This window comes from Lepus europaeus, chromosome 10 (genome assembly GCF_033115175.1).
Source record: "Lepus europaeus isolate LE1 chromosome 10, mLepTim1.pri, whole genome shotgun sequence".
Lineage (NCBI taxonomy): Eukaryota > Metazoa > Chordata > Mammalia > Lagomorpha > Leporidae > Lepus > Lepus europaeus.
In genome coordinates, this window is record NC_084836.1 from 43,755,498 (window position 1) to 43,779,389 (window position 23,892).

Sequence of the window (23,892 nt, forward strand, 5' to 3'; positions counted from 1 at the left end):
ATACTAAGGGAGAATCTTTCACACACACACACACACACACACAATGGAGTGGACAGAGTGGGCTAAGCCACATTTAAGATGCCCACATTCCATACTGGAGTGCCTGGGAGTAAGCCCCACCTTCACCTCTGACCCAGCTTCCTGCTAACGCACACCACGGGAGGCAGCAGGTGCTGACTCAAGTGCCTATGCCTGGCTTCCTGTCACCCATGTAGGAGACCAGGATGGATTTCTGGGCTTCTGGCTTTGACCTGGCCCAGGTCTAACTGTTGTGGGCATTTGGGGAATGAACCAATAAATAGAAAAGATATCTATCTATTTATCTTTCTATCTTTCGTTATTTATTTTCAAATAAATAAAAATAATCTTTGAAAAACAAAAATGTAAAAATATAAGATTGCAGAAAGTTGGGGAAAAGATAAAAACTAAATTACCCTAAAAGGATATTCTAGTATTTTGACATTTTAATTGCAAGCACCAATAAAATATTTAATAACTCCAGAAAAGTAAAGAAACAAGTAAAATGGCAAAATAAATTCCTATAGCAAATTTCAGCAATACTAGGAAAACAGTAGTAGACACATGGGAGCATTACTAACAAATAAGAAATTCAGTAAAACTGGATGTTGAGAACAGGAAGAAACCCTCCTTGAAGCAAAAGGATAGGCAAAATTTAACTTCATCAGCAAAAAAAAAAAAAAAAAAAAGTTGAATAACAAAAATGAAGAGGAAATGGATAGATACAAATGAAAGATATTCTGCTGGTTTACTAAATAGATTATAGACGTAAGAGGGGAAGAACAAATGCAATAAAACATTAGGGATCACAGAGGCATTGGTCAATATGAATTAGCTAGGTGGCGGAGGCTGGTGAGACAGCAGGGCTAATGCATCTTCCAAGCTCTATGGCAGCAATGGCCAGCAGCAGCCAACACCAGTCCTAGAAGCAGCCAACACCAAGTAGGACAAGGATCTGGCACCCATCATGGAGGGCACGGTAGTATCACAGAGCATACTTGAATAAAGACACTGTTTGCAGGAGGGAGTCATACTACCTGGGGAGATGCATCATGGGAGGGGAGGCCCAGACAGAAACCAGCACTGGGCAGTACAGGCTGCAGGTGTTAGGGAAGGTGAGAAGGACTTTTTTAAGAGCCTTTGTGACTGAGATTCCCAGAATTCACTGTGGCAGCAGGAGTCTTTGGATAAGGCTAGAATTCCCCATCGCCTCTCCCTCCACACTCTGCTACACAACGTAAACATTTTCATTTGGTCCTGCAAAGTCTTATAATAAATAAGTGCCGTTAAAATAATGCTATTTGGCAGAGATAATCTGTTACATTTAGCTATTTAATTCTAAGCTGAGAAAAATAAAGATCACAAAGGTGGGTTTTGACCTGATTTTTTTTTTTAACATTCTCATTATTAATGTATGGAAGTACATACATGGATGTACATCAGGTAATTTACTGAGTAAAGAAGTGTTCTGTTTCACCAAGTAGGGAAATAAATGAGGTGGTTTTAGCCATGTTCTTAAGTATCTACCCGAAGTGACTAGGAGTCAGTGGCAAATAATGTTAAGAGAATACACTAGAAGTCCAGTAAGCATATAGAAATTCAGAATTAGCAGCTCTTCAGAGGTTTTCTAAACCAACCCCACTTAGATCTGTTCCAGATCACCTAGCAAGTTAATGATCACGTTTAATCTAGACTCAATGTCCCTCTACTCCTCAAAGTGAAATCTTTCTGGATAAGACCTTGGAAATAAAAGGAAAGTTGGGTTTCCTACTTCCTCCGGAATCTCAGTTCCAAGGAAGTGGTCATTCATGATTTATCATTGCAGCCACTGTGGTATGCCCAAAACCTACAGTATCCATGCAGCCTCATGTACATGAGAACCCCATTACATACTGTCCATTCTAATACTATTCCCAGAAACAGCCAAATGTCATCCTGTCTCTGCTCTGAATGTTTGCTTCAAGACACGCCCCTTCCCATCCTTGCCACACAAATACATGCATGCACATCAAAAACACTCTATTTCCATTTGAAGAGAATGCAAATCACATGACTATCAGAAAAACCGACCTTGCTCTACAGTAGTACAGAGTGAACTACCTTTATTCCCTGTGGGACACATACTCACAGCTGAAACACCTCCCTTTGAACAGCTAGACATGTGGACGTCATCTGAGGTGGGAGCTATAACCTGCCCTTTGGTATTATCTTCTTTACATTGTTGCTGAAGTTTTAAGTAGGAACTGATCATGAACTCATCCTCCTGACATTGCTTTTGTTCAGCCAAAAACAAATTTCTATCTTATCTGAACCCTCTAGCAGCTAAAGAGGTAAACACGTCACACTCAGATCCATAAATGGCTGAAGACAAAGGCCTTTTTAAATTTAAAACAATTCACTAACATGTAATAACCGAACATTTTTATAGGGCACAAAGTAATAGCTCAACCCATGTTGTATTTTGATGCTACAGCTAAATACCTAAGACAAGTTGCTTACGAAAGATGGAGGTTCGCTTGGGTTCATGGTTTTTGGCAGCCCATAATCCAAGATGAGGTAGCCCCATCATTTAGGCCGTCTAGTGAAGCAGGAGTATGCACAAAGGAATGATCACAGGGTGAGCCAGGAAGCAGAGAGGAGCCAGGCCCAATTCAGGCTCTATGGTTGATTGTCTACAACGAGCTACCTTCCAAGGGCATGTTCCCAGTGACCGAAGGGCCTCCCACGAGGCCCACCTTCTATACACCATAATTAGATGAGGCCTCCACACTCTTTAGTGTAATTGACTTATGGCTTTGGAGTTTAAACATCTGTATGTACTGGGGAGGCAAATTGTGTTCAAACTATAGTACATGGATACAGCCTAACCTGACCAAATCAGGCTGGTTAGTGTTTCCATTTCCTTATCTTTTCATATTTGCATCCGCCAGCTCCTCTCCTTGAAAGGCTATTGGAAGCAGTAGTCCTCAGTTTAGGAAGTGCTATGAAACCAAGGAACTCAGGAGCAGGTGTTTCTGTGCAGTAGATCAGGCTGCCACTGGGGACAATCACATCCCAAACCAGAGTGCAGGCTGGAGTCCCAGCTCCTCTGCTTCTGATCCAGTTTTGCTAATTCTCTGAGAATGCAGCAGACGATGACCCAGGTATTTAAGCTTCTGACACCCAAGTGGGAGGCCTGGATGGTGTTCCAGGCACCTGGGTTTAAACATCTGTATTCCCAGCTGTTGTAGACATGTGCGGTGTGAAACAGCAGATAGAAGAAATCAATCTCTCTCTCTCTCCCTCCGTCCCTCTCTCCCTGTCACTTTGCCTTCCAAATTAATAAACAAATTTTAAATTTAAAAAACAAGTGACCCATTCAAAGAGGCCTGAGAATTCCAAGATGTGAAGCTATGATCCCTTTGTTACCTAAGTGATGAAAAGATCAGCTTCCAATTCCCTTCTGTGACCACGCTTTAGAATACAGATGCCACAGTAAGATGACTTCACATCCTTTGTGTCAAGTGCTGAAAGAAAAGGAAAATAGTTGAAGAAGCTGATACATTAACTGGGTAACCCAGAAGGCCCTGCCCTAGGGCCAACTGACATGCGTTATACTTCACTGCAGTATATTCTTTCTGTTGAGAGTGATCAACCTCTTGTTTCTGCAAACTATGATAAATCTTAGGATTTGGACCCCTGAAGGGTGAAATACTATTCACAGGTTTGAGAGGCAGTGGAGCAAGTCTTCTGCACAGAAGAATGTCAGATATCATCTTAGTTTTCCTCTGACCAGAGCCCTGGTTACTCATTTGTTTGTGCTATCACCCTCCTGTCCACCAGATTCCTCTACTTCTTCCAAAAACCAGAGGCATAGCTATGAGCCAGCGAGACCCAGCCTCATAAAACCGCTACACCCACTCCACAGGGTGGCATATGTGCTCAGCACCTCTCTGATGGCTGCTCAGGATCCATTCCTGAAACCACTAGGTCAGAAGCTTCCAAAGGCTTCAGTGAAGAAGCACATGCTAAGATGATGCTAAGGAACAAGATGCAAAGTATTTAAAAAAAATACATAATACCCATGGCCAATTTCATATCAATAAATCAGAAATTTCTGGGTATGGAGTTCAGGTATTGGTATTTAAAAAAATATCTCCAGGTGACTCTAAAAGAGAAACCAGGTTGAGAGTCATTGGCTGAGGCTATTACAGAACACGGGATTGTCGCCATGTAAGTAACACTACACTGCTCCAAAATCAATGATGCAGAACTGTATATTTTTGTTGTTTTTATTTACTTTATTTTGAGAAGGAGAGAGGGAGAGAGAAGGAGGGAAACTCCTATCTGCTGGTTCAGACATCCACAACAGCCAAGACAGGGCCAGGTTGAAACTAGGAGGCCAGAACTCAATCTAGGTTTCCCACGTGGACAGCAGGGACACAAGTACTTGACGTGATGACTGCCAGAGAGCATATTCCTAAGAAGCTGGATTTGGGAATGGAAACGGAACTGAAACCCAGGCACTCTGAGATGCGACACAGGTATCCTCAGTAGCATGTTAACTGCTAGGTCAGACACAGGCTCCAGAATCATAAATGACTGAGTTAGAATTGTATCTTAATTGGCATGACACCTGGTGTGGCAGTTCTCAAAAATGGCCCCAAATCCTTTGACTCTTCCTTGACTGACAGGTGTGACACATACCTGTCCCCTTATGTGAACCCTTGATTACTTCACCCCAAAGAGTATTGTAGAACTAATGCTACTTTTGATCTTAGCCTTTGTTACAAAAGGTGATGGAATTTCCATCTGCCTATTGGGATGCACATTCTCAATCTGTGAAGATACTGTGAAAGATACAGTTACCTTTGCTACCATGTCCAAGCAAAGATCAAGCCACAGGTAGGGACTATTCTTGATGTCCTAGCCCACCTCATAGTTGACATTGGACATCAACTCAGTAACTCAGAGAATGACAGCATTTACACATTCTGGGACCTAAAACAATCAATATAAACAAATGAGTTAGAATAATATCTCTGACTTTGTCCAGTCAACATTCACTTTCTAGTTTACTTCCAAATCTAAGGTCACTCTAGCTTTAAAAGATAAATGAAATCAAGTGTCTGAAGCTACAGATTAGCAGAATTTTTCTTGATTTGAAGACAGGCCACGTTTGAATTAAAATAGAAAAGTACTTTGAAAATGTTAGGAAAAAGTCTATAAAACTGCCTAACCCCAAAGAAATAATGACTAATATTTTGAAATATTGAAGAAATGAATGGACTTTAATCATTTGAAAGTTGTCTACATGGTTGAGTAGTGGTCCAGAAATAGTCTAGCTATGTCTTAATCTCCTTATTTAGAAAAAGGGTCCTTCAAATCAAATTAAATTGATGATCTTAGAAGGAGACCATCCTGGATAATCCAGGCAGGACCTAAATTCAGGAACGGGTGTCCTTATAAGAGACACACAGGTGAGATTTAACAGACAGAAGAGGAGGCAGTGTAATTACTGGGCATGGTGAGACAATGGAGTGAGGCAGCCATATGTCAACACTCCCTGAAAGCCACAAGGTTGAAGAGGCAAAGGACAGGCTCAGCTTTAGAGCCCTCCTGGAAGCAAGGCCTTGTCAATACCTTGATTTCAGACTTCTGGCCTCCAGAACTTTGAGATTAAATTTGTTCTCAGGCCAGTCAGTTTGTGATCATTTGTTACAGCAGCTATGGGAAACTAATACAATTGGGAAAAAATTTTCCTTATTTAAATTTTCTGCTTCCACATAAGGGAAAAAACTAATAAACAGCTGTTTTTATATTTCTCTCTTTATGCTTCTACCTACAAGGTAGGTTTCAGTTCAACATGTTAATTTTTTAAAAAAATATTTATTTATTCATTTTGAAAATCAATTATAGAGAAAAAGAGAGAGAAAGACAGAGAGAGATCAAGAAATCTTCCCATATACTGGGTCATTTTCCAGATGACCACAATGACCAGCACTAGGCCAGACTGAAGCCAGGATCTCCCATATGGGTGGTAAGGGCCCAGGCTCCTGGGCCATCTTCCACTGCTTTTCCCAGGCCATTGGCAGGGAGCTGGATCTGAACTGGAGCAGCCAGGACACAAACCAGAGCCCATAGAGGATGCTGGCATCTCTGGCAGAGGCTTTACCCACTATACCACACCACCCGCCCCTCAAAACATTATTTCTACTCCAAAAGCTGTCAAATTTTATTACTATTGCTATATTTCATTATGTTCAATGTGCTGCATGCTTCTTTGGTCTTTTTAACATATGACTTTGTGGTGGTTTTTAGGTTGTACTTACTAGCAATCTAGAGTACAAAGTGAGGACAGGCATTTGGCCTAGTGTTTGATTCCTGGGTCCCATATCAGTGTACCTGAGTTTGAGTCCTGGCTCTAGCACTTCTCCCCAGCACGGGAAACAGTGGTGATGGTTCAAGTAACTGGGTTCTTGTCACCCACATGAGACTGTGTCCAAGCTCCGGGTTGCAGCCTGGCCTACTCCTGGCTGCTGTGGGCATGTGGAGAGTGAGCCAGCAGACAGGAGCTCTTGCTGTCTCTCTCTGCCTCCTAAAATACATACAAACTAAAAAATTTGAAAAGTAAAAAATAGAGTACAAAGTGAAGGACTTGATTGAACAATGAGTTGTGCTCACAGTTTATTAAAAAAAAAAAAAAAAAGCAAAAAACACCTTTTTAGGGGTGAGCAGTGGAAGGTGGCGCCTTGGGACAGACAGAAGCACGAGAAAGTTACCTGTGCTGAAAAGCATAGGGTTTCTGGGAAATGTTGAGCAGACAGCTTTAAAGAAGGCTGCTGCAGTATCCCACAGAGCCGTACTCCTTAGCACTGCTGAGGTCATCAAAATCCAGGAAAGTGGGGGAAACTATCAGAGGCAGGAGCCCAAGGAGATGCAAAGACCGAAAGGACTGTGGTGTTCTGGACCAGAAAAAAAGCCATTAGGTAAAAAGAGGTAATGACTTCAGGTAAGAATAACATACCCATATCGGTTCACTAATTTTAACAACTATAGACAGAAGATGTTAATAGCTGCTAAAACTATTAACATACGGAAACTCGTTGTAGTACCTTTTCCATTTCTCCGAAACTATTCTTGTCTGTACAAAACGCAGGTGTCTCCACCCACATTCACAATTTCAACAAGAAACGGAAGGTGAGGGAAGTGAACCATTTAATACAAGTCAGCAATGTTGAGGAAATTTTCATGACTGTTACCCAGAACAGGAGTCCATACCGTAAAGAATTATTTAATAGAGACTTTTCTCTCCCTATTTGTCATGTTCTGAAAAGGGAACACCAAGAGACATTTCCGGATTAAAAAAAAAAAAAAAATTGGCCGGGGCTCGCAGTCCAGCGTCCAGGGCTAACTGGCGTGCCATCTGCTCGCGGCTTGAGGTGGTAACCATGGCACGCGGGGCCCACCGGCATCCGGGGCGCAGGAGCCCGCCCGGCAAGTCTGGGCAGCTCGGCTCCCGCGCAGGTCGCCGGGGAGGCGGGGGCGTGCATCCAGGGTGTGTGTATCGTTTTTCCAAACCCCATCTGCTTTCCCCTCCCCTGCCCGTGCCCGCGGTCTCGGGGCGCGGCAAAGCGCGGGGACCGAGCGGGTTTTTTACGCATAACAAAAGAGCCCCGGCGCCGCCGCCCGCCGCCCGCCGCCCGCCGCCCCGCGCCGCCCCGCGCCGCCCCCACCTTGGCTTCCCGCGGCCGCCCGGGCCCGCGTCCCCGGCAGGAATTGGCTCCCAGGCCCGAGGTTTCCAGGTACCCGGAAGGAGGAGGGGGCCGCGGCGGCAACAATTGGGCGGGTGTGGGCGAAACGCGCGACCCGGAGCGCCAAGACTCCGAGGGGCGGCGAGCCCGGGCCAAGCCGCCGCGCGATTGGTCGGGGCCACCCCGCCAGCCGCCGCTGATTGGTGGATTCTCAAATTCGGTCTCAAGGCGCCAGAGGAGGTGTTTTAGCGGGGACTGGGATCCAGGGCTGGAGTCGCGCTCGGCGGGTCGGAGCGCTGGCGCTGCCCGGACGCCGCGGGGTCCTCGCCGGCGCTTGCGTTCGGAGCGGGCGTCTGCGCCCCTCGCTTTCCCCTTCCGATGCCGCCGTCCGGCTGCTGATCGCTGCACCCGCGTCCTGCATCCCGGTGGGGCCGCGGAGGTCCCTGTAGAGGCAGAAAGCCTCCTTCGCAAAGCGGGAGTAAGTACGCGTGCGGCCCCTGACTGGTGGGGAGGCGGGAACTGGGGGGCAGAGGGAACCCCTCTTGCCTGGCTGCCAGGCTGCCAGCCCAGCCCTTCCCCGAGTGCGGGGCAGCGAGGTGTTCTGCCGCGGGACTGCGCGTGCAGGGGCTGCGCAGTGTCCAGCCCTCTCTGCGGCCAGGCTCTAGAGGGGACTTGCCCTTCCCCACTACTTGGTTGTTTCGATGGAAAGGTTAATATCTGGGGTCTGTCTGGAGGCCTGGAAGCGGGCCACGCCAAGCTCTGAGTGGGTTTGATCAAGCGATCAGGTTTCCTTCTCCCTCCCCACCCCCCATTCAAACCCCCTCTTAGCAGAATTCCTCCCAGTTCTTTGCGCCAAAATTAACTGACCCGGGAGACCCTGTACTTTATGACAGAGTTGCCCAACAGTCGCCCTGCTTGGTAACTTTATTTTGCCCCGTTGGTTTTGCATAGAGAATTACTATTTTTGTCGATTTTTTGTTCTTTCCAGGTTTTCAGTAATTACTAAGCACACTTTTTAAAATGTTGTTGTTTGTTCGTGTAAATTTAAGAGAGGACTGGAGGGTAGTTTTAGAGAGAAATGGGAATTCCCAGGATGCATTTGGGGAAAGGGAAGTTCATGTCCACGAAGGAGTACAAATAGATAATTTTGCTAGAGGAGAAAATGACATATCTAATGTCATTGTGCATTCCAGATGGAGATAAATTGTTTAACACTAAAAGACTTGATCAACCCCAGGCAGCCCAGACTGGATTTTACAATTGAAGATGGGGAAAATGCACATAAGGTAAGCACACACAACCCCCTTAATTAATTTTTAAGCTATTAAGGAGACTGATGTCTAGCCCAGTGAACTATTTCAACATGCCACTTGTATTTGTCCTACAAGCATCATGATTAATTTTGATGAATGTTCTAAAACATTTTTAAAAATGGTACCAAGCAAGCCATTCTTGCTTCCATTCTAGTCTCAGTCATTGTGCACTTGAAAGACAAGGTAGGTTAACTAACTTAAATCAGAGAGATGCTGAACACAGAGATCAAAATTTGTAGTACAGTTGTTAAGGATGATAAGGATGGTTTGACTAATGCTTGGCAGGAGTTCAGCCCTGGATCCAGGAAAATAGACTTTTTTTTTTTTTTTTTGACAGGCAGAGTTAAGACAGTGAGAGAGAGAGAGACAGAGAAAGGTCTTCCTTCCGTTGGTTCACCCCCAAATGGCCGCTGATCCAAAGCCAGGAGCCAGGTGCTTCTCCTGGTCTCCCATGTGGGTGCAGGGCCCAAGCACTTGGGCCATCCTCCACTGCACTCCCGGGCCACAGCAGAGAGCTGGATTGGAAGTGGAGCATCCAGGACATAATCCGGCACCCCAACCGGGACTAGGAAAATAGACTTTTGTAACTACTGTAGTGCTGGATTATCAAAGTGCTATGAAATGTGTCTTCATACCAGTGAGCCAGCTCCTAGAGACTGGTCCCTTCCCCTAGAGTATGACTTTTGTGTCCCATTAGGGAGGTAAAGTGACAAAGCTCACTAAAATGAATATTTTACAGTGCTCTCACTAGTTTTGCATTGAGCCATTTCCTCCTTCTAGGTACCTTTTCTGATTTGTGTAGTAGACCATGGTGGTATCCAAGGGACATTATGAGAAAAATTGGCCATCACAGCATCTGAACCATCACCTTACTCACAGCAGCACAGTTAATACTAACCAGCCCGTGCTCCACTAAAAAAGTTGGAGAGCTTGTTAGTAGTGAATGTCTGAGCATTTGTAAATAGGGACAAATAGGTATAACAAACCTTGTTTTATGACTATAAAACTGAGAGTAGCACCTCCTTGGCCATTGGACTTCACTGGGTCTTGATTCTGCTCTGGTATCTACAGTGAAACTGCCAAGTTGCAAAGCACCTGTTATAGTGATCTTCAAAGAGTACTTAACAGTCATTAATGTTGGATAGATGTGAAATCGTGTGCTTCTCCAGCATTTGTTTTATTTTTCTTTTTTGTTAGGATAAGAGATATACCAAAGCTTTATTGTTTTAAATAGGGCTTTGTTTTTTTTATTACCTAAATGACATGAGGGTGGAATTGTCCAGATTTTAAGTGTATAGCCAGGCAAAATGTCTTGTATTCCTTTACAATTTGAGTGGTGGAACCTTGAAAGAATCAATTTATCTTTATATAGAATTTGAGTCTGTGTACTACTCCCTAGACTTGTGCTCAAGCACTTAGCAAGTACCTCACAGAAAGACCCTTCTACTCTATTTAGCATCAGTAAGTCCTGGGTCAGTTCACCTTTCACAGTGTAACAGCTGCAGAGAAAAACTGAAATAACTCAAAAGAAATTGGAAAAGTGGTTTAAATGTTGGAAATAGAATGCATGACCAGGGATGTTTTCACCTCAAGGAGAAGGCAAGCATTGAGAACAGGTGCAAGGAAGGCTTTTGTCTCTCCTTTTCACATTGCTATGAGGTTATGGAAGAAGATTTTCTAGAGACAGTGAGAACGTGGAGTTTGAAGTCCTAGGTTTGATTTCCTGCTCTACTGTTTTAGCTACATGACCTTAAACAAATATATTTGTAAGGTCTTTCCTCAAATAATGTTCCAGATGTTGGGAACATGGTGGTTTAACAAATCTCCTAACCTGTCCTAAGTCTTATTTTTTTCCTTCCATAAATTGGAGCTGATACACCAGCACAGCACCTCCCTCACCTAGGTTTTATAAAACACCAGCAGCACAAACTCTGCACAGTGTCCTGAATTAAACTGACAGCCCAAAGATGAATATGATGCAGGCCTTGCCCTTGGCTGTCTGTAAGACTGTCAGGGGCCCAGGTGTAAAACTAACCAACTGTACTGTGATTTGGTAAGTGTTGTAACAGGAGGGGGAGCAAAGTGCTTTGGCAGTACTGAAGAGGAAGAAACACATTTATGGGGAGGTCAGAAAGAGTTGGAAAGCTTCGCAGAGGAGGAAACATTTGGGTTAAGCCTTCATGGAGAAGGAAGTTCAATTTAGAAGAAGAGTATGTGAGATGGAGATTTTAGGCAAAGAAAACCACAGGAGGCATAGGCATTCAGGTAATGTTCAGGATTCTAGAATGACCAGAAGCTCTTGTGCTGAGTTGATCTTTCTGGAATCCCTTTGGAGGATATGATTCCTGAAGTGGGGTCCTGCTGGATTCCTTTCTTGAGCCTCTGCATATTGATCAAGATCTATAAGTTCTGTATTAGACCTGCGTCTTCTTAACAATTTATGGAGATACTTTCTTTAAAATATAAAGGACTTCTCACTTTTTTTTTTTTTTTTTGACAGGCAGAGTGGACAGTGAGAGAGAGACAGAGAGAAAGGTCTTCCTTTTGCCGTTGGTTCACCCTCCAATGGCCGCCGCGGTAGCGCGCTGCGGCTGGCGCACCGCGCTGTTCCGATGGCAGGAGCCAGGTGCTTCTCCTGGTCTCCCATGGGGTGCAGAGCCCAAACACTTGGGCCATCCTCCACTGCACTCCCTGGCCACAGCAGAGAGCTGGCCTGGAAGAGGGGCAACCGGGACAGGATCGGTGCCCCGACCGGGACTAGAACCCGGTGTGCTGGCGCCGCAAGGCGGAGGATTAGCCTGTTGAGCCACGGCTCCGGCCAGGACTTCTCACTTTTAATACTCAGATATACTGTGGCCAATTGTGGGGTTATAAACAAGACTCTCCTGTTGTTTACAGTGCATATGGGAATGACAAAAGTGGATTGTTGGGGGCAATAAAGTGAATGCTAAGGACGGAGCTATGGAGCTATCACTTGAGCTAGGGCTGGAATGGGTGAATGGTAAGGATTAGGCAAGTAGAGAAGGGAACTAGTAGAGAAGTAGAAAAGAGCACGGCGTATTTGGGAACAGTGCCCAGACTTAGTAGGCATGTGGATATTCTTTGACTGTTACTCATCTCCTTAAGAATGGCTGAGAAAAAATGAGTTCTCTTTGGGATATGTTTATACCTGAATGATGTATTGATAAATAAATATGTATAGGAGCCAGCTGGTTGCCTGATCTCGGAATTCATGAAAGGTCTTAACCAGTTACAGACCTGAGTATTGTCAGTGTCCAGGCTGATTTTAAAGCTGTATTTGAGGGTACTTCGAAAAACTCATGGGAAAAAAAAAAATGGAATTAAAAGGGAAGTATTTTGGTGCAATATATTTTGAAATTCAAGCATAGTTTTTTTCATAGTATGCATTTTCTGCCAACTTCTTGAAGATCCCTCATATGCATGGATTTCAAAATATTTTGCCCCAGAGTCAACTTAATTTTTGACTCTTTTTTTCACAAGTTTTTCCAAATGCCCTCATTCTTGAGAGTAGGGTAACTATCCTTGAGAAAGTGAATAGTGAGAGAGGTATATGGCCAAGTATAGACTCCTGCAGTTTGTAAGAGTCGGCAAAGAGGATCCAGTGCAGGAGACTGAAAAGGCACAGTCAGAAGTATGAAGAGAGCCAGGAGAGAGGAAAAGTATCTCAGAAGCCAAGGGCAGAGAGTTTTCTAATGAAGCTAAGAAGAGTCATCAGTCTTAAGAGTGGCAGCACCGTCAGTAAGATTCTGCCTCAGATTTGATTTGGCATCTCAAGGTGACCTCGGTGAGAGCTGTGGATCAGAACTGACCATGGTGGTTTGAAGAACCCCAGTGGGTATTACTCTTGGACAGTGTGCTCTAGAAGGAAGGAGGGTTGTTGGACTATAGCTAGGAGATACTTGTTAACACATGGTATTTGTGATGATCCTAGATCAATAGACAGGATTTCAGTAGGCAAAGCACATCCAGTGGCATTAAAGAGAAAGAGATGGTATGAACAACAGCTCAAATGCAATGTGGTGCAGGGCAGGTTTGAAGAAAAGTAAGTAAACTGGGAATGACGTGAAATGGTATGAGAGGGAACTGGAAAAGAGTTTGGTGAAATACTGTCAAGGGTCTTAACAAGGCTGATGACTTACATATTTTATTGTATTTTTACTTTTTGTTTGTTTGTGAGGCAGAGAGAGAGAGAGAGAAAGAGAGAGAGCCTCCCATCAATAGGTTCACTCCCTAAAGGCCTGTAATGGCTGGGCCAGGCCAAAGCCAAGAGCCAGGAACTCAATCCAGGTCTCCCTCAGGTGGCAAGGACCAACCACTTGAGTCATCTGCTGCTTCCCAGAGTGTGCACTTGGAGCCAGGACTCAAACCCAGAATGGAATGTCTTAACTGGCATCTTAACCACCAGGCCAGACACCTATCACTGAATATATTATTTGAGATACCATCATCCAAGTCACACTTGGGACAAGAAGTGGAACCAGAAGCAACGTCTTTTAGCTATCAAGCCCTTTCTGTGGCAGCAGCCTGCCTGTTTATCTGTAGTCATAGAGCTGGTCCTGTATTATGAATAATAATGAACGTTTGTGAAGCGCTTCACAGATGACAGTGCTTTCCCCTTCCCTGTCTCAGCTGATCCTCCCAGGAACTCTTTGGCAGCTGAGCCAAGTTACCTCATCTCCATTTCTGCATGAGAACTGGAAGGCTGATGGGTTACATTTCACCAAGCCTTCTAGTCAAGGAAGTGACTTCCAAGGCAGTGCAGGCTAGATTTCCTGGCAAACACCTGTCACTTGGAGTTTTATGTGCAGGGACATTGTTAGGGAGTGCTGTTGGAGTCAACACCTAAGAGAAAAGCAAGAAAGGCAGCAGAGCTGGACAGAAAGGAAAGTAGAGCTGTGGTGCAATAGCAGTGGAAATCTGGGCTTACCGTGGGAAACTCCAGAGTGACCCTTCAGAGTAGTCCTGAGTTGGAGCAAGGAGGCCAGGCTTTTACTTACTAGAGCAGCTTCTACCAGCCATTGAGACAGAACAGACCTACCAAGAAGAGGTAACCTGCACTTGTTCAGCGCTCTGTAGCCAAGACAGTCTGATGAAGGGCTTGCCATTAGCATTGCTTTCAGCAGCTAGGGAATGAGTAAGTGATTGTCACGAAGAGATCTGGGTGTAGTCCAGTGTCCAGGACCTAGCTGAGTAGCCTTGTAAGAGAATCTTAGAGATAAATACATCAATCTCAACCCCTTGTTTTATACATACAGAAATTTGCACCCAGACAGAATGAATAATATGTCTAGGATCAAGAAGATACAAATGAGTGGATGTTGGTCCTAGTAATTAAGACACTGATTAGAATGCCCGCATCCCACATCAGACTGCCTGGGCTTGACTCCTGGTTCCAGTGCCCGATTCCAGCTTCCTGCTAATGGGAACCCTGGGGGACTCTAATGATAGCTTAAGTTGTTGGGTTCTTGCCACCCACCAGAGAGACCTGGATTGAGTTCCTGACTCCTGGCTTCCACCAAGCCCAGTCCTGGCCACTGCAGGCATTTGGGGAGTGGAACAGCTATGGGAGTGCTCTTTCTCTTTGTGTGTGTGTGTGTGTCTCTCTCTCTCTCTCTGTTTTTCTGCCTCTCAAGTTAAAAAAAAAAAATTTAAAGATGGAAACAGAGCTGAGTCACAAATCAGGTTTGCAAATTCCCATTGCAGTCCTTTCCAACTACCACCTTCAGTGTCAGGAGAGCAAGATAGAACGGAGCAGGGCAGGACTAGACCGCAGTTGACATTCTGCCCACCCCAGACCTCAGAACACAGCTTGCTTGTTCTTACTTTTTCCGTTTGATGTAGAAGTAAGTACAATCACGACCTAACACCCCTCTTGCTTTAAGTATTAAACTGTGAAGAAAATACATCGAGGTGTATGGATCCATTCTGAATCACTCCCTCACCAGGAAGAAAGTAGGAACTCGTTGTTCCTGTGAGGACAGGTACCAGGAAGCAGCAGAGAAGGAGGTCTACCCAGCAAGCCTGAGCCACCTCCCTCCTCTGCCTTTTGGAATAGCTAGATAACCAAGGCATGGTGTTCTGTGAGCACCTGTAATGGGAAGGCATTGGGCCCCAAATTACAGGAAATAAGACATATGGAACGTGCTCCCTGACCTGCACAAGTGTAGTCTCATTATTGAGACATGACACATACCCAGGAAGTTAAATACCAATATGCTGTGCTCTATTATATTAACTCCAAGAGCCAGAGGGATGATAACACCAGTGGGAAAGAGGGGGAAAGCTAAGGTTTATTGAGTGCTCACTGTATGCCAGAGACTGAGAACTCTCGAGGTTGGTATTTTTATGAATTTCATTTTCAGTTGGAAGAATTAAAGTACAGTGAGGTGAAGGGACTTGGCCACGTTCACACGGCTGATAAGTAGCAGAGGCGAGTACGCTGGCCCTAATTCTGCAAACATTAACTGTTGCCCGTATTGCTTTCCCCTGGACACTACTGGGTATCAGTGACCTGCAGGATTCCTTTTCTTGGAGCTCTAGAAAAGACACTTTCCAGTTTGCACCCACAAAAAGCTCATGTTTAGATGCAGAATTTCCAGAATGTCTGCTTTTAGCTGCTTCTTGATTTACCAATGATTTGTACACTAAAGAGAGTTTATGAGGGCTCTTCAAAAAGTTCATGGAAGAGTAGCACTGAAAGATAAGTTAATTTTTCTATTAAAAAACGTTTGAAATCCTTGCATAATTTCTCCATAATATGCATTGTCCAAAAACTTTTTGAAGACCTCTCATACGTGACCTCACGCAATTGTTTAACCTCTTTGTGTCTCAGTTTCTTCATCAGAAGACTGGAAAAATACTAATACATATGCCACAGGATCAGATGAGATTCATACATGTAAAGTATGTGAAAGCCAGGCACCATAGGAACAATGAATCATTTCCCTGAGTGTTCTTTTTTAGAAGCCGGCATCCGGTTGGCGCACTGGCAGGCACTTTGTGAAATCTCGTGTCTAGGTGCAGCGCTCTCAGCTGGGATCACACTGCTGCTGTGTTGGGAGAGATTGTCACCCTCATCTGCTGCCTGCCTTTACGCTGGGCAGAATGTCACCGTGGCTGAAGCTTCTGCCAGTCTGAGGAACAAGAGAGCCTGTGAATGCAAACTCCATTTTCTTCCAATCATCTTTTACATATTGCTTATTTAAAGGAAAACACTTTTCAGTTAAACCACTGCTCAATTAAAATCTGAGCATGAAGTGGCTACAGAGTGAGATGTGTGCTGATAATTGTCTACCTTCATAATTATTTAAGATACTGTTGACTGGAAGTAAATCCTGTACTGCAGGAAGAGCAGAATCTTTCTGTTTTTGAATAAAAAAAAATTTACTTTAGGGGCTAGCACTGTGGTTTAGTGGGTAAAACCACTGCCTGCAGTGCCGGCATCCCATATGGGCTCCAGTTTGAGTCCCAGCTGCCCCTCTTCCGATCCAGCTCTCTGCTATGGCCTGGGAAAGCAGTGGAAGATGGCCCAAGTCCTTGAGCCCCTGCACCCACGTGGGAGACCTGGAAGAAGCTCCTGGTTTCTGGCTTCAGATCGGCCCAGCTCCAGCCATTGTGGCCATTTGGGGAGTGAACCAGCAGATGGAAGACCTCTCTCTGCCTCTGACTCTCTGTAACTGTGCCTTTCAAAAAAATAAATAAATCTAGCCGGCGCCGCGGCTCACTAGGCTAATCCTCTGCCTTGCGGCGCCGGCACACCAGGTTCTAGTCCCGGTTGGGGCACCGATCCTGTCCCGGTTGCCCCTCTTCCAGGCCAGCTCTCTGCTGTGGCCAGGGAGTACAGTGGAGGATGGCCCAAGTTCTTGGGCCCTGCACCCCATGGGAGACCAGGAGAAGCACCTGGCTCCTGGCTTGGGATCAGCGCGGTGCGCCGGCCGCAGCGCACCTACTGCGGTGGCCATTGGAGGGTGAACCAACGGCAAAAAAGGAAGACCTTTCTCTCTGTCTCCCTCTACTGTCCACTCTGCCTGTCAAATAAATAAATAAATAAATAAATCTTTAAAAAAAGGTTTATTTTGGAGGAAAGAAATTTCTATGAATTACTTGGTTGTTCCAAATGCGGATTCTGTATACTTAGTCCTCTTTCATAATGCGCCCATCATTAATCTTCCTGGATAAGTTTATTCCATGTGTGGTTTGGAGGCAGGTGCTTGTCCACAAACTATTACTGGGCTGCAAAAAATTCAGAACAAAATTTAGGAATTAAGCATTTAGAAAAGTCCAGTAGCAATCTGATGTTGCCACTGGACCATCTAAATCTCTGACCAGAAGGAGGTCTATCCATGTAGGTCAGTTTGAGAAACTCAAATGGCAGGTCAACTCGGGAGAGACATACATAATTAATCCAACAATGTAGGCTCACATATCAGAACACAGAGTTCGGAAAGGAAACACTGGTCCTTTGCTATGGATAGTTTGGTAGAAAAACATTAGATCATTCTCTATACTTGCTTAAAATATATTTTCTTAGCTATTTTCCCATTAACTGATCCTACTGACTGCTCTCTCAGCACTGGTGAACATCGAATTACAAAGATACAATTGTTCTTCACTAGCTAGGGAAACTTGTAAATAGTGTTTTAAAAATATAGCACTTGGAAAGAATATAGACTCCACCCACATTGTTTCCCTTCATCTCCAAATATTATAAGCATCCACCAATGACAGATAAATTTATGACATTCACAGAGATGCCATGCAAAATGTGTAAAAGGAGGGGCAGATTGTAACCCATTTCTCATTGGAGCCACTTCATTCCCCATGAACCTTCTGTCTGGTACTCATTAGGCCTGTACTGATACTTTTCAGCCATGAACATATGGCCTTGTTTGTATTTTCCAGTGTTAGTATGGTGGGAACAAATTGTACTTTTAGCTGATTCCTGCCTTTTTTCATCCTTGCTAAAAAGTCTCTTTTTTTAATAGGAAAATATATTTGTTGATCGATCAAGGATGGTCCCGAAGACTCCGATAAAAAATGAACCAATTGATTTATCGAAGCAAAAAATCTTCACTCCAGAAAGAAATCCTATTACTCCAGTTAAGCTTGTGGACAGGCAGCAGGCAGAACCATGGACACCCACAGCTAACCTGAAGATGCTCATTAGTGCTGCCAGCCCAGACATAAGGGACCGGGAGAAGAAAAAGGAACTGTTCAGACCTATTGAAAACAAGGATGATGCATTCACAGACTCTCTACAGGTAAACACACTGCACCCTGAGGGCTGGTACGGAACTGAAAAATTGTACTTGGATATTAAAGTCATGGAGTTCACAATATTTTAGTTCCTGTTGAGCCAAAAGTACTGTTAAACTTAATATCTTTTTATTTAAGCTGAATTCTTGCTCTATACCTTATTTTTAATTATAAATTCTTCATGTTTGTATGGTACTCCTGTGACAGAACACGTTTTAAAATATTTTTTTGAGTATGATTTTGAAACTTTTTGATGGAAGCTAGGATTTTGGATTTTGTTTTTTAAATACTGCCATAAATTTTGATTTTGTTTCGATTTTAAGGATAATATTAATCTAAATATTTTTGGCTTAGGAATTCCATTATTGTCATATATGTTCAGTTCAGTGGTTTGGAGCTTTAGTAAAGTTAAGCCATCTTTAAATTATCTGTCCTGTGGGAACCAGAACTGTGCGCTGAGCACCAGGTCTGTATACTAGACAGTCATCAGCAATGTTCACTACTACTTGGAAATGAATGCCTAAAATGTGAGTGGCCATAAAATAGACTTTTAATGTTTTTATAACTGGCTCGTTACCCTTTGATAGACTATTTGAAATGATATTATAAAATATACTTATCATGCATGCAATACCTTTAACACACATAAATCTACCTCTCAGCCGAAAAACCAGAAGAGAACTATTAATTTACATCAGAATAGCCACTGTCTTGAATTTATGTTTATCATTTCCATGCCATTTTTAATTCACTCTAGCATTTGTCTGTAGATTTTTTATGTTTTTTTTTTTTTTTGGGGGGGGGGGTGAGGTAGGCTTTGAAACTAATTGTAGTATGCAGTTTTCAGGGAATTTTTTTCAGTCAGTATACACCCATTTGTGTTTTTACATGTAGCTGTAATTGTCTCATTTTTTTGCTGTGTGGTATTCCATTGCATGTACACAACACTTCTATCCATTCTCCTGTTTATATCCTCTTTAGTTGCTTGCAACTTAGGATAATACACACTGTGAAGATATGATACGTTTGTTCATCATTCCTGGTGTATATAGACAAGAATTTGCCTAGGCCAGTGGTTCACAAAGTGTGATCTGGGGATTTCAGTGTTCCAAGGAATATTTCTGGGAATCAAGAGGTGAAAACTATTTTCATAATAATAGAGACATTTGCTGTTTGAACTCTCATTTTCTTCTGAGCATACAGTGGAGTCTGTTACTACATGATGTTGATATTGCAACAGATTGAATACAAAAGCGAACATGAGAATACAGCTCTCTTATGAAGCCAGACACTAAAGAAATTTGAAAAAAATTTACATAAACACTTAGCCTTTTCTCACTAAATGGTTTAACTGTTTCTGTTTAAATTTCTATTATAAAACCCATAAACATGAAAACCTCTCTGGGTTCCTAAGTAAATTTTTAAGAAATAAGGGGATCCTGTGAACAAAATTTGAGAACTGTTCTGAGGTGTACACTTAGTAGTGGAATTGCTAAGTCATTGGTTAGACATATGTTCACAGGGTAATTCCAAATGGCTTTCCAAAGTACTGTTTACTTCTACCAGCAAAGTGTAAACGTTGTTGATCCCAATGTTTGATAGTGTTAACTTCACTAATTTCTGCCAATCTAGTGGGTGTGCAGTCTATCTCTTATTGTGATACATTCATTTTCTTTTCCTTGATTACTCATGAGTTAAGCTTTTTTCCATATGATTACTGGCCACCAGATTTTTTTCCTCTCCTGTGCAGTACCTGTTATTTGAAAAGCAGAGATACAGAGAGAGAAGGAGAGGAGAGAGAGAGAGGGATCTTACATCTGCTGATTCATGCCCCAAATGACCGCAATGACTGGGGCTAGGCCAGGCCAAAGCCAGGAGCTTCTTCTGGGTTTCCCACATGGGTGCAGTGGGTGTAGGGCTCAAGTACTTGGGCTGTCTTCCACTGTTATCCCAGATGCATTAGTAGGGAACTAGATCAGAAGTGGAGCAGCTGGTGCTAAATACAAATATTCTTAAGTTTAGCATAGTTCCTTGTATAAATGCTATACCATAAGAGTATTTCCATGTACAAAGAAATCCTTTGAGGTGGGTATTGTGATGTAGCAGGTTAAGCACCACTTGGAATGCTCACATCCCATACTGGAGTGCTAAAGGATCCTGGCTGCTCCACTTTCCATCAAACTTCCTGCTAATGCATCGTGTGAGGTGGCAGATGATTTCTCAAGTGCTTGGGCCCTTGCCTCCCATATTAGAGACCTGGTTGGAATTCTGGGCTCCTGGCTTCAGTCTGACCCATCCCTGCTCATTCCAGTCATTTGAGGTGTGGATGAAAGATTGATCGCCCTCTGTCTCTCCTTTCCCCTCTCCTCTGCCTTTGAAATAGATGAAAAACAAATAAACATTAAAAGAAGAAATCTCTGCCTCTCCCAAGGTTAAAAAATAATCTCTTGTATTTTCTGCATTTAAAATTTATATGTTTTTGCTGGCACCGCGGCTCACTAGGCTAATCCTCCGCCTGCAGCACTGGCACACCGGGTTCTAGTCCCAGTCGAGGCGCCGGATTCTGTCCTGGTTGCCCCTCTTCCAGTCCAACTCTCTGCTGTGGCCCAGGAGTGCAGTGGAGGATGGCTCAAGTCCTTGGGCCCTGCACCCGCATGGGAGACCAGGAGAAGCACCTGGCTTCTGGCTTTGGATCAGCGCGATGCGCCGGCCGCAGCACACCAGCCGCAGCAGCCATTGGAGGGTGAACCAACGGCAAAAGGAAGACCTTTCTGTCTCTCTCTCTCTCTCACTGTCCACTCTGCCTGTCCAAAAAAAAAAAAAAAAATTTATGTGTTTAAATCCTTAATTTCTTTGGAATCGCTTTTTTGTTATGATGTGTGTCTGAAATACAGCTTTGATTTTCTCTGTGTAAGCAGTTGTCATCTTCCCCTTCTGTGGCACTGCTACCTCTGTCATATGTCTAAGTTCCATTTATGTGCATGTCTGTTTCTGGACTTTTTTGTTCCATTGACCAGAGTCTATTCCTGCACCAGTATCAACCTTGATAATGAAGTAAAGCAGGACCCTCGACTGAGTTTCTTTAACACATATGGGCTGTTTTTAGTTTTTTGCTCTTCCATATATACTTTAGATTGAATTTTAGTTGGAATTACATTGAATCTATGCATTAATTCAAGAACTAATCTCTTTGTGGTGCTTTGTGTTCCTATCCATGAAGATAGTATATTTCCTAAAAACCCTGTCATTCTTGTTTCTTTTATTAATGCCTTTTGAATTCATTTTCTGTTACTTTTATATACGAATGCAGCTGATTTTTACCTATTTTGTGTTAAACTTTACTAAATACTCTTATTGTTTTTAATAATTTGATTGAGGTTCTTAAGTGTTTTTTATGTGAACAGTCTCATCTTACTCAGAATGAAAGTGTTGCTTATTCTTCTCAATCCCTGGGCCTCCATTTTTTTTTTTTTTCTTGTCCTTGGGCTCTTACCAGGTTCTCCAATGGAAGAGGGGTAGTCAGAGTAGATATCCTTACATTTTCCTGATTTTAGGGAAATACTTCAAAGGTTTTCTTGTTAGATGTTTGCTGTTGGGTTTTCATGAACATACTCCAGTGAAGGAATTCTGTTCTATTCCTAGTTTTCTAATGACATTTTTGAAAATCATATAATGAGTATTAAATTTATCAAATGTTCTTTTTGGGTCTTTTGAGATAATCATATCACTTTTCTCCTTCTCATTGAAAAGTCTAACTTTCTTGGGGTTGATTGGAGCGCCTTTTTCACACAGGTCAGTTTTTGAGGCAAGAATGCTGGTTTCATCTACTTAACAGTAACATAATAAAGAAGAATATGGCTTAACTACCCTCGTTCAGTTTCATCAACCTTAAATTAATTGTAAAATAGAAAGCAGGTTGGTTATACAGAGTAGGCCAGTGCTTCTCAAACTTTCCAATGGTCTGGGATGAGGCCTGAGAGTCTGCTTCCCTAACAAGCTCCTAGTAAACTTATTCCACAAGTCCAAAGAGCACACTAGTAGTTAGGGTGTAGGAACCTAAAAATAACTGCATTTTACATTTTTCTATAACTTTTAGCCATTTTTTATAACTTTTAGCCAGCCTTAAATTGCAAAGGAGAAAAAAAATCCAGTCCAGAGAAGGTGACAGGTTAAACATGAAGCAAATAGATTAGGAAATGTGTTCCAACCAGAATCTCAGATGGTTTGCATTGTAATGTCCCCCAGCTTGCCAGTACCGACCGTTGCAATGTCTCCATTAGGATGTTAACTGTGATATCTCCTCCCTCCCTTCTGTCTGCCCTTTGTAGCTTGATGTTGTTGGGGGCAGTGCTGTGGACGAATTTGAAAAGCAAAGGCCAAGCAGAAAACAGAAAAGCTTAGGACTCCTGTGCCAGAAGTTTCTAGCTCGCTATCCAAGTTATCCCTTGTCAACTGAGAAAACCACCATCTCCCTAGATGAAGTTGCTGTCAGTCTTGGTATGTATCACCAGATTAAGACCTCCAGTTGCAGTGGGAAACTGGTTTCCGTGGGCAGGTGGAAGTCTTCAGGTGGTCTCTTGTTAATTAAGAATGGCTCTTCATAAGGACAAAGACAGGGGAGCAGGCAGAGCCTCCTTCATCATTATCAAATTTCTCTTCATTATGCATAGGATTCTAGGGAGCCTGCTAGACCTGAGGACCAGACAAAAATTCAGGTTTTTTAGCCTTAATAATTTTTGAAGAGGCAATAGTTTTTAATGTGGCATGTCATAAAAATTAACATATCACATTTTAAATTCATCTTTAGATTCAAGCAATATTTAGAAATACCCTGATTTTTGTTTCTCATTATGCTTTTAAGAGTTCAGAATTGATATTGTTTCTTGTGTAACACAAAATTTGAGAGCCAGGCCATTATGGTTGAAACCTATAGCATGATGGTCTCAGCAAAGCTGTCAAACTTAAAAAAGCATGTCTGGACATAGATAGCTAAGCCTTATAACAAAGACAAGTACATGCACATGGCATGATTATATGTATGCATGATGCAGCTGCTTCAAAATAGAGACCCCTAGTGGACATGGACTACAGCTTAAGGATGAATTTATGTTGGCAATCATTAAAAAAACAGAAATCACAATGATTTTAAAGTGTCAGGTATTCTCTTTTAAAATAAGAAGGTTTTACATATAGAAAATAAAAAAATTCTGAAGAAATCAGCAAGATAAGTAAATGGTGGATTATATTTTTATTTTCTTAGTTCTAGTCTTAAGAGAATTTTGCTGCAGTAGATCATTATTAATCTGAGTAATTCAACCTGACAGCAAAGATTTTGGTTGTTGGAAACTGAGATGATGGGGAGACAGTGGGTTGTGGGAAGACCACGGACTGCGCTTTGGGTCAGATCAGGCCAGGTTTGAAGCCCAGCTCTCTAGCTTACAGGCGGTAAGAACTTTAAAAAGCTAATTGACCATTTTTTTTTGGTCTGTAACAGAGGGACTATATAGCATCTTCATTGCAAAGACACAGCAGAGTTGGGAATAATGCCAGCA

The 23,892-nt window shown here is 43.0% G+C and overlaps 2 protein-coding genes across 3 annotated transcripts in view; one reads left to right on the forward strand and one right to left on the reverse strand.

Annotated features, from left to right (window-relative positions):
- The window catches only part of NAV3 (neuron navigator 3), a 1,248,892-nt gene extending 1,241,045 nt beyond the window's left edge, over window positions 1-7,847 (reverse strand). The window contains exons 1-4 of the mRNA XM_062203163.1: window positions 7,734-7,847; window positions 6,403-6,611; window positions 4,867-4,998; window positions 3,427-3,524 (exon numbers count right to left, since the gene is read on the reverse strand). The gene's annotated coding sequence lies outside the window, so the exon portion shown is untranslated. The remainder of the gene's footprint in view (window positions 1-3,426; window positions 3,525-4,866; window positions 4,999-6,402; window positions 6,612-7,733) is intronic.
- A 222-nt stretch (window positions 7,848-8,069) lies between these two features.
- Window positions 8,070-23,892, forward strand: part of E2F7 (E2F transcription factor 7) — a 39,919-nt gene continuing 24,096 nt past the window's right edge. For both annotated transcript variants that reach the window (XM_062203167.1, XM_062203168.1), the window contains exons 1-4: window positions 8,070-8,229; window positions 8,945-9,037; window positions 18,070-18,345; window positions 22,669-22,837. In XM_062203167.1, coding sequence (XP_062059151.1) covers window positions 8,945-9,037; window positions 18,070-18,345; window positions 22,669-22,837 — 538 coding nt within the window. In that variant the 5' untranslated portion in view covers window positions 8,070-8,229. The remainder of the gene's footprint in view (window positions 8,230-8,944; window positions 9,038-18,069; window positions 18,346-22,668; window positions 22,838-23,892) is intronic.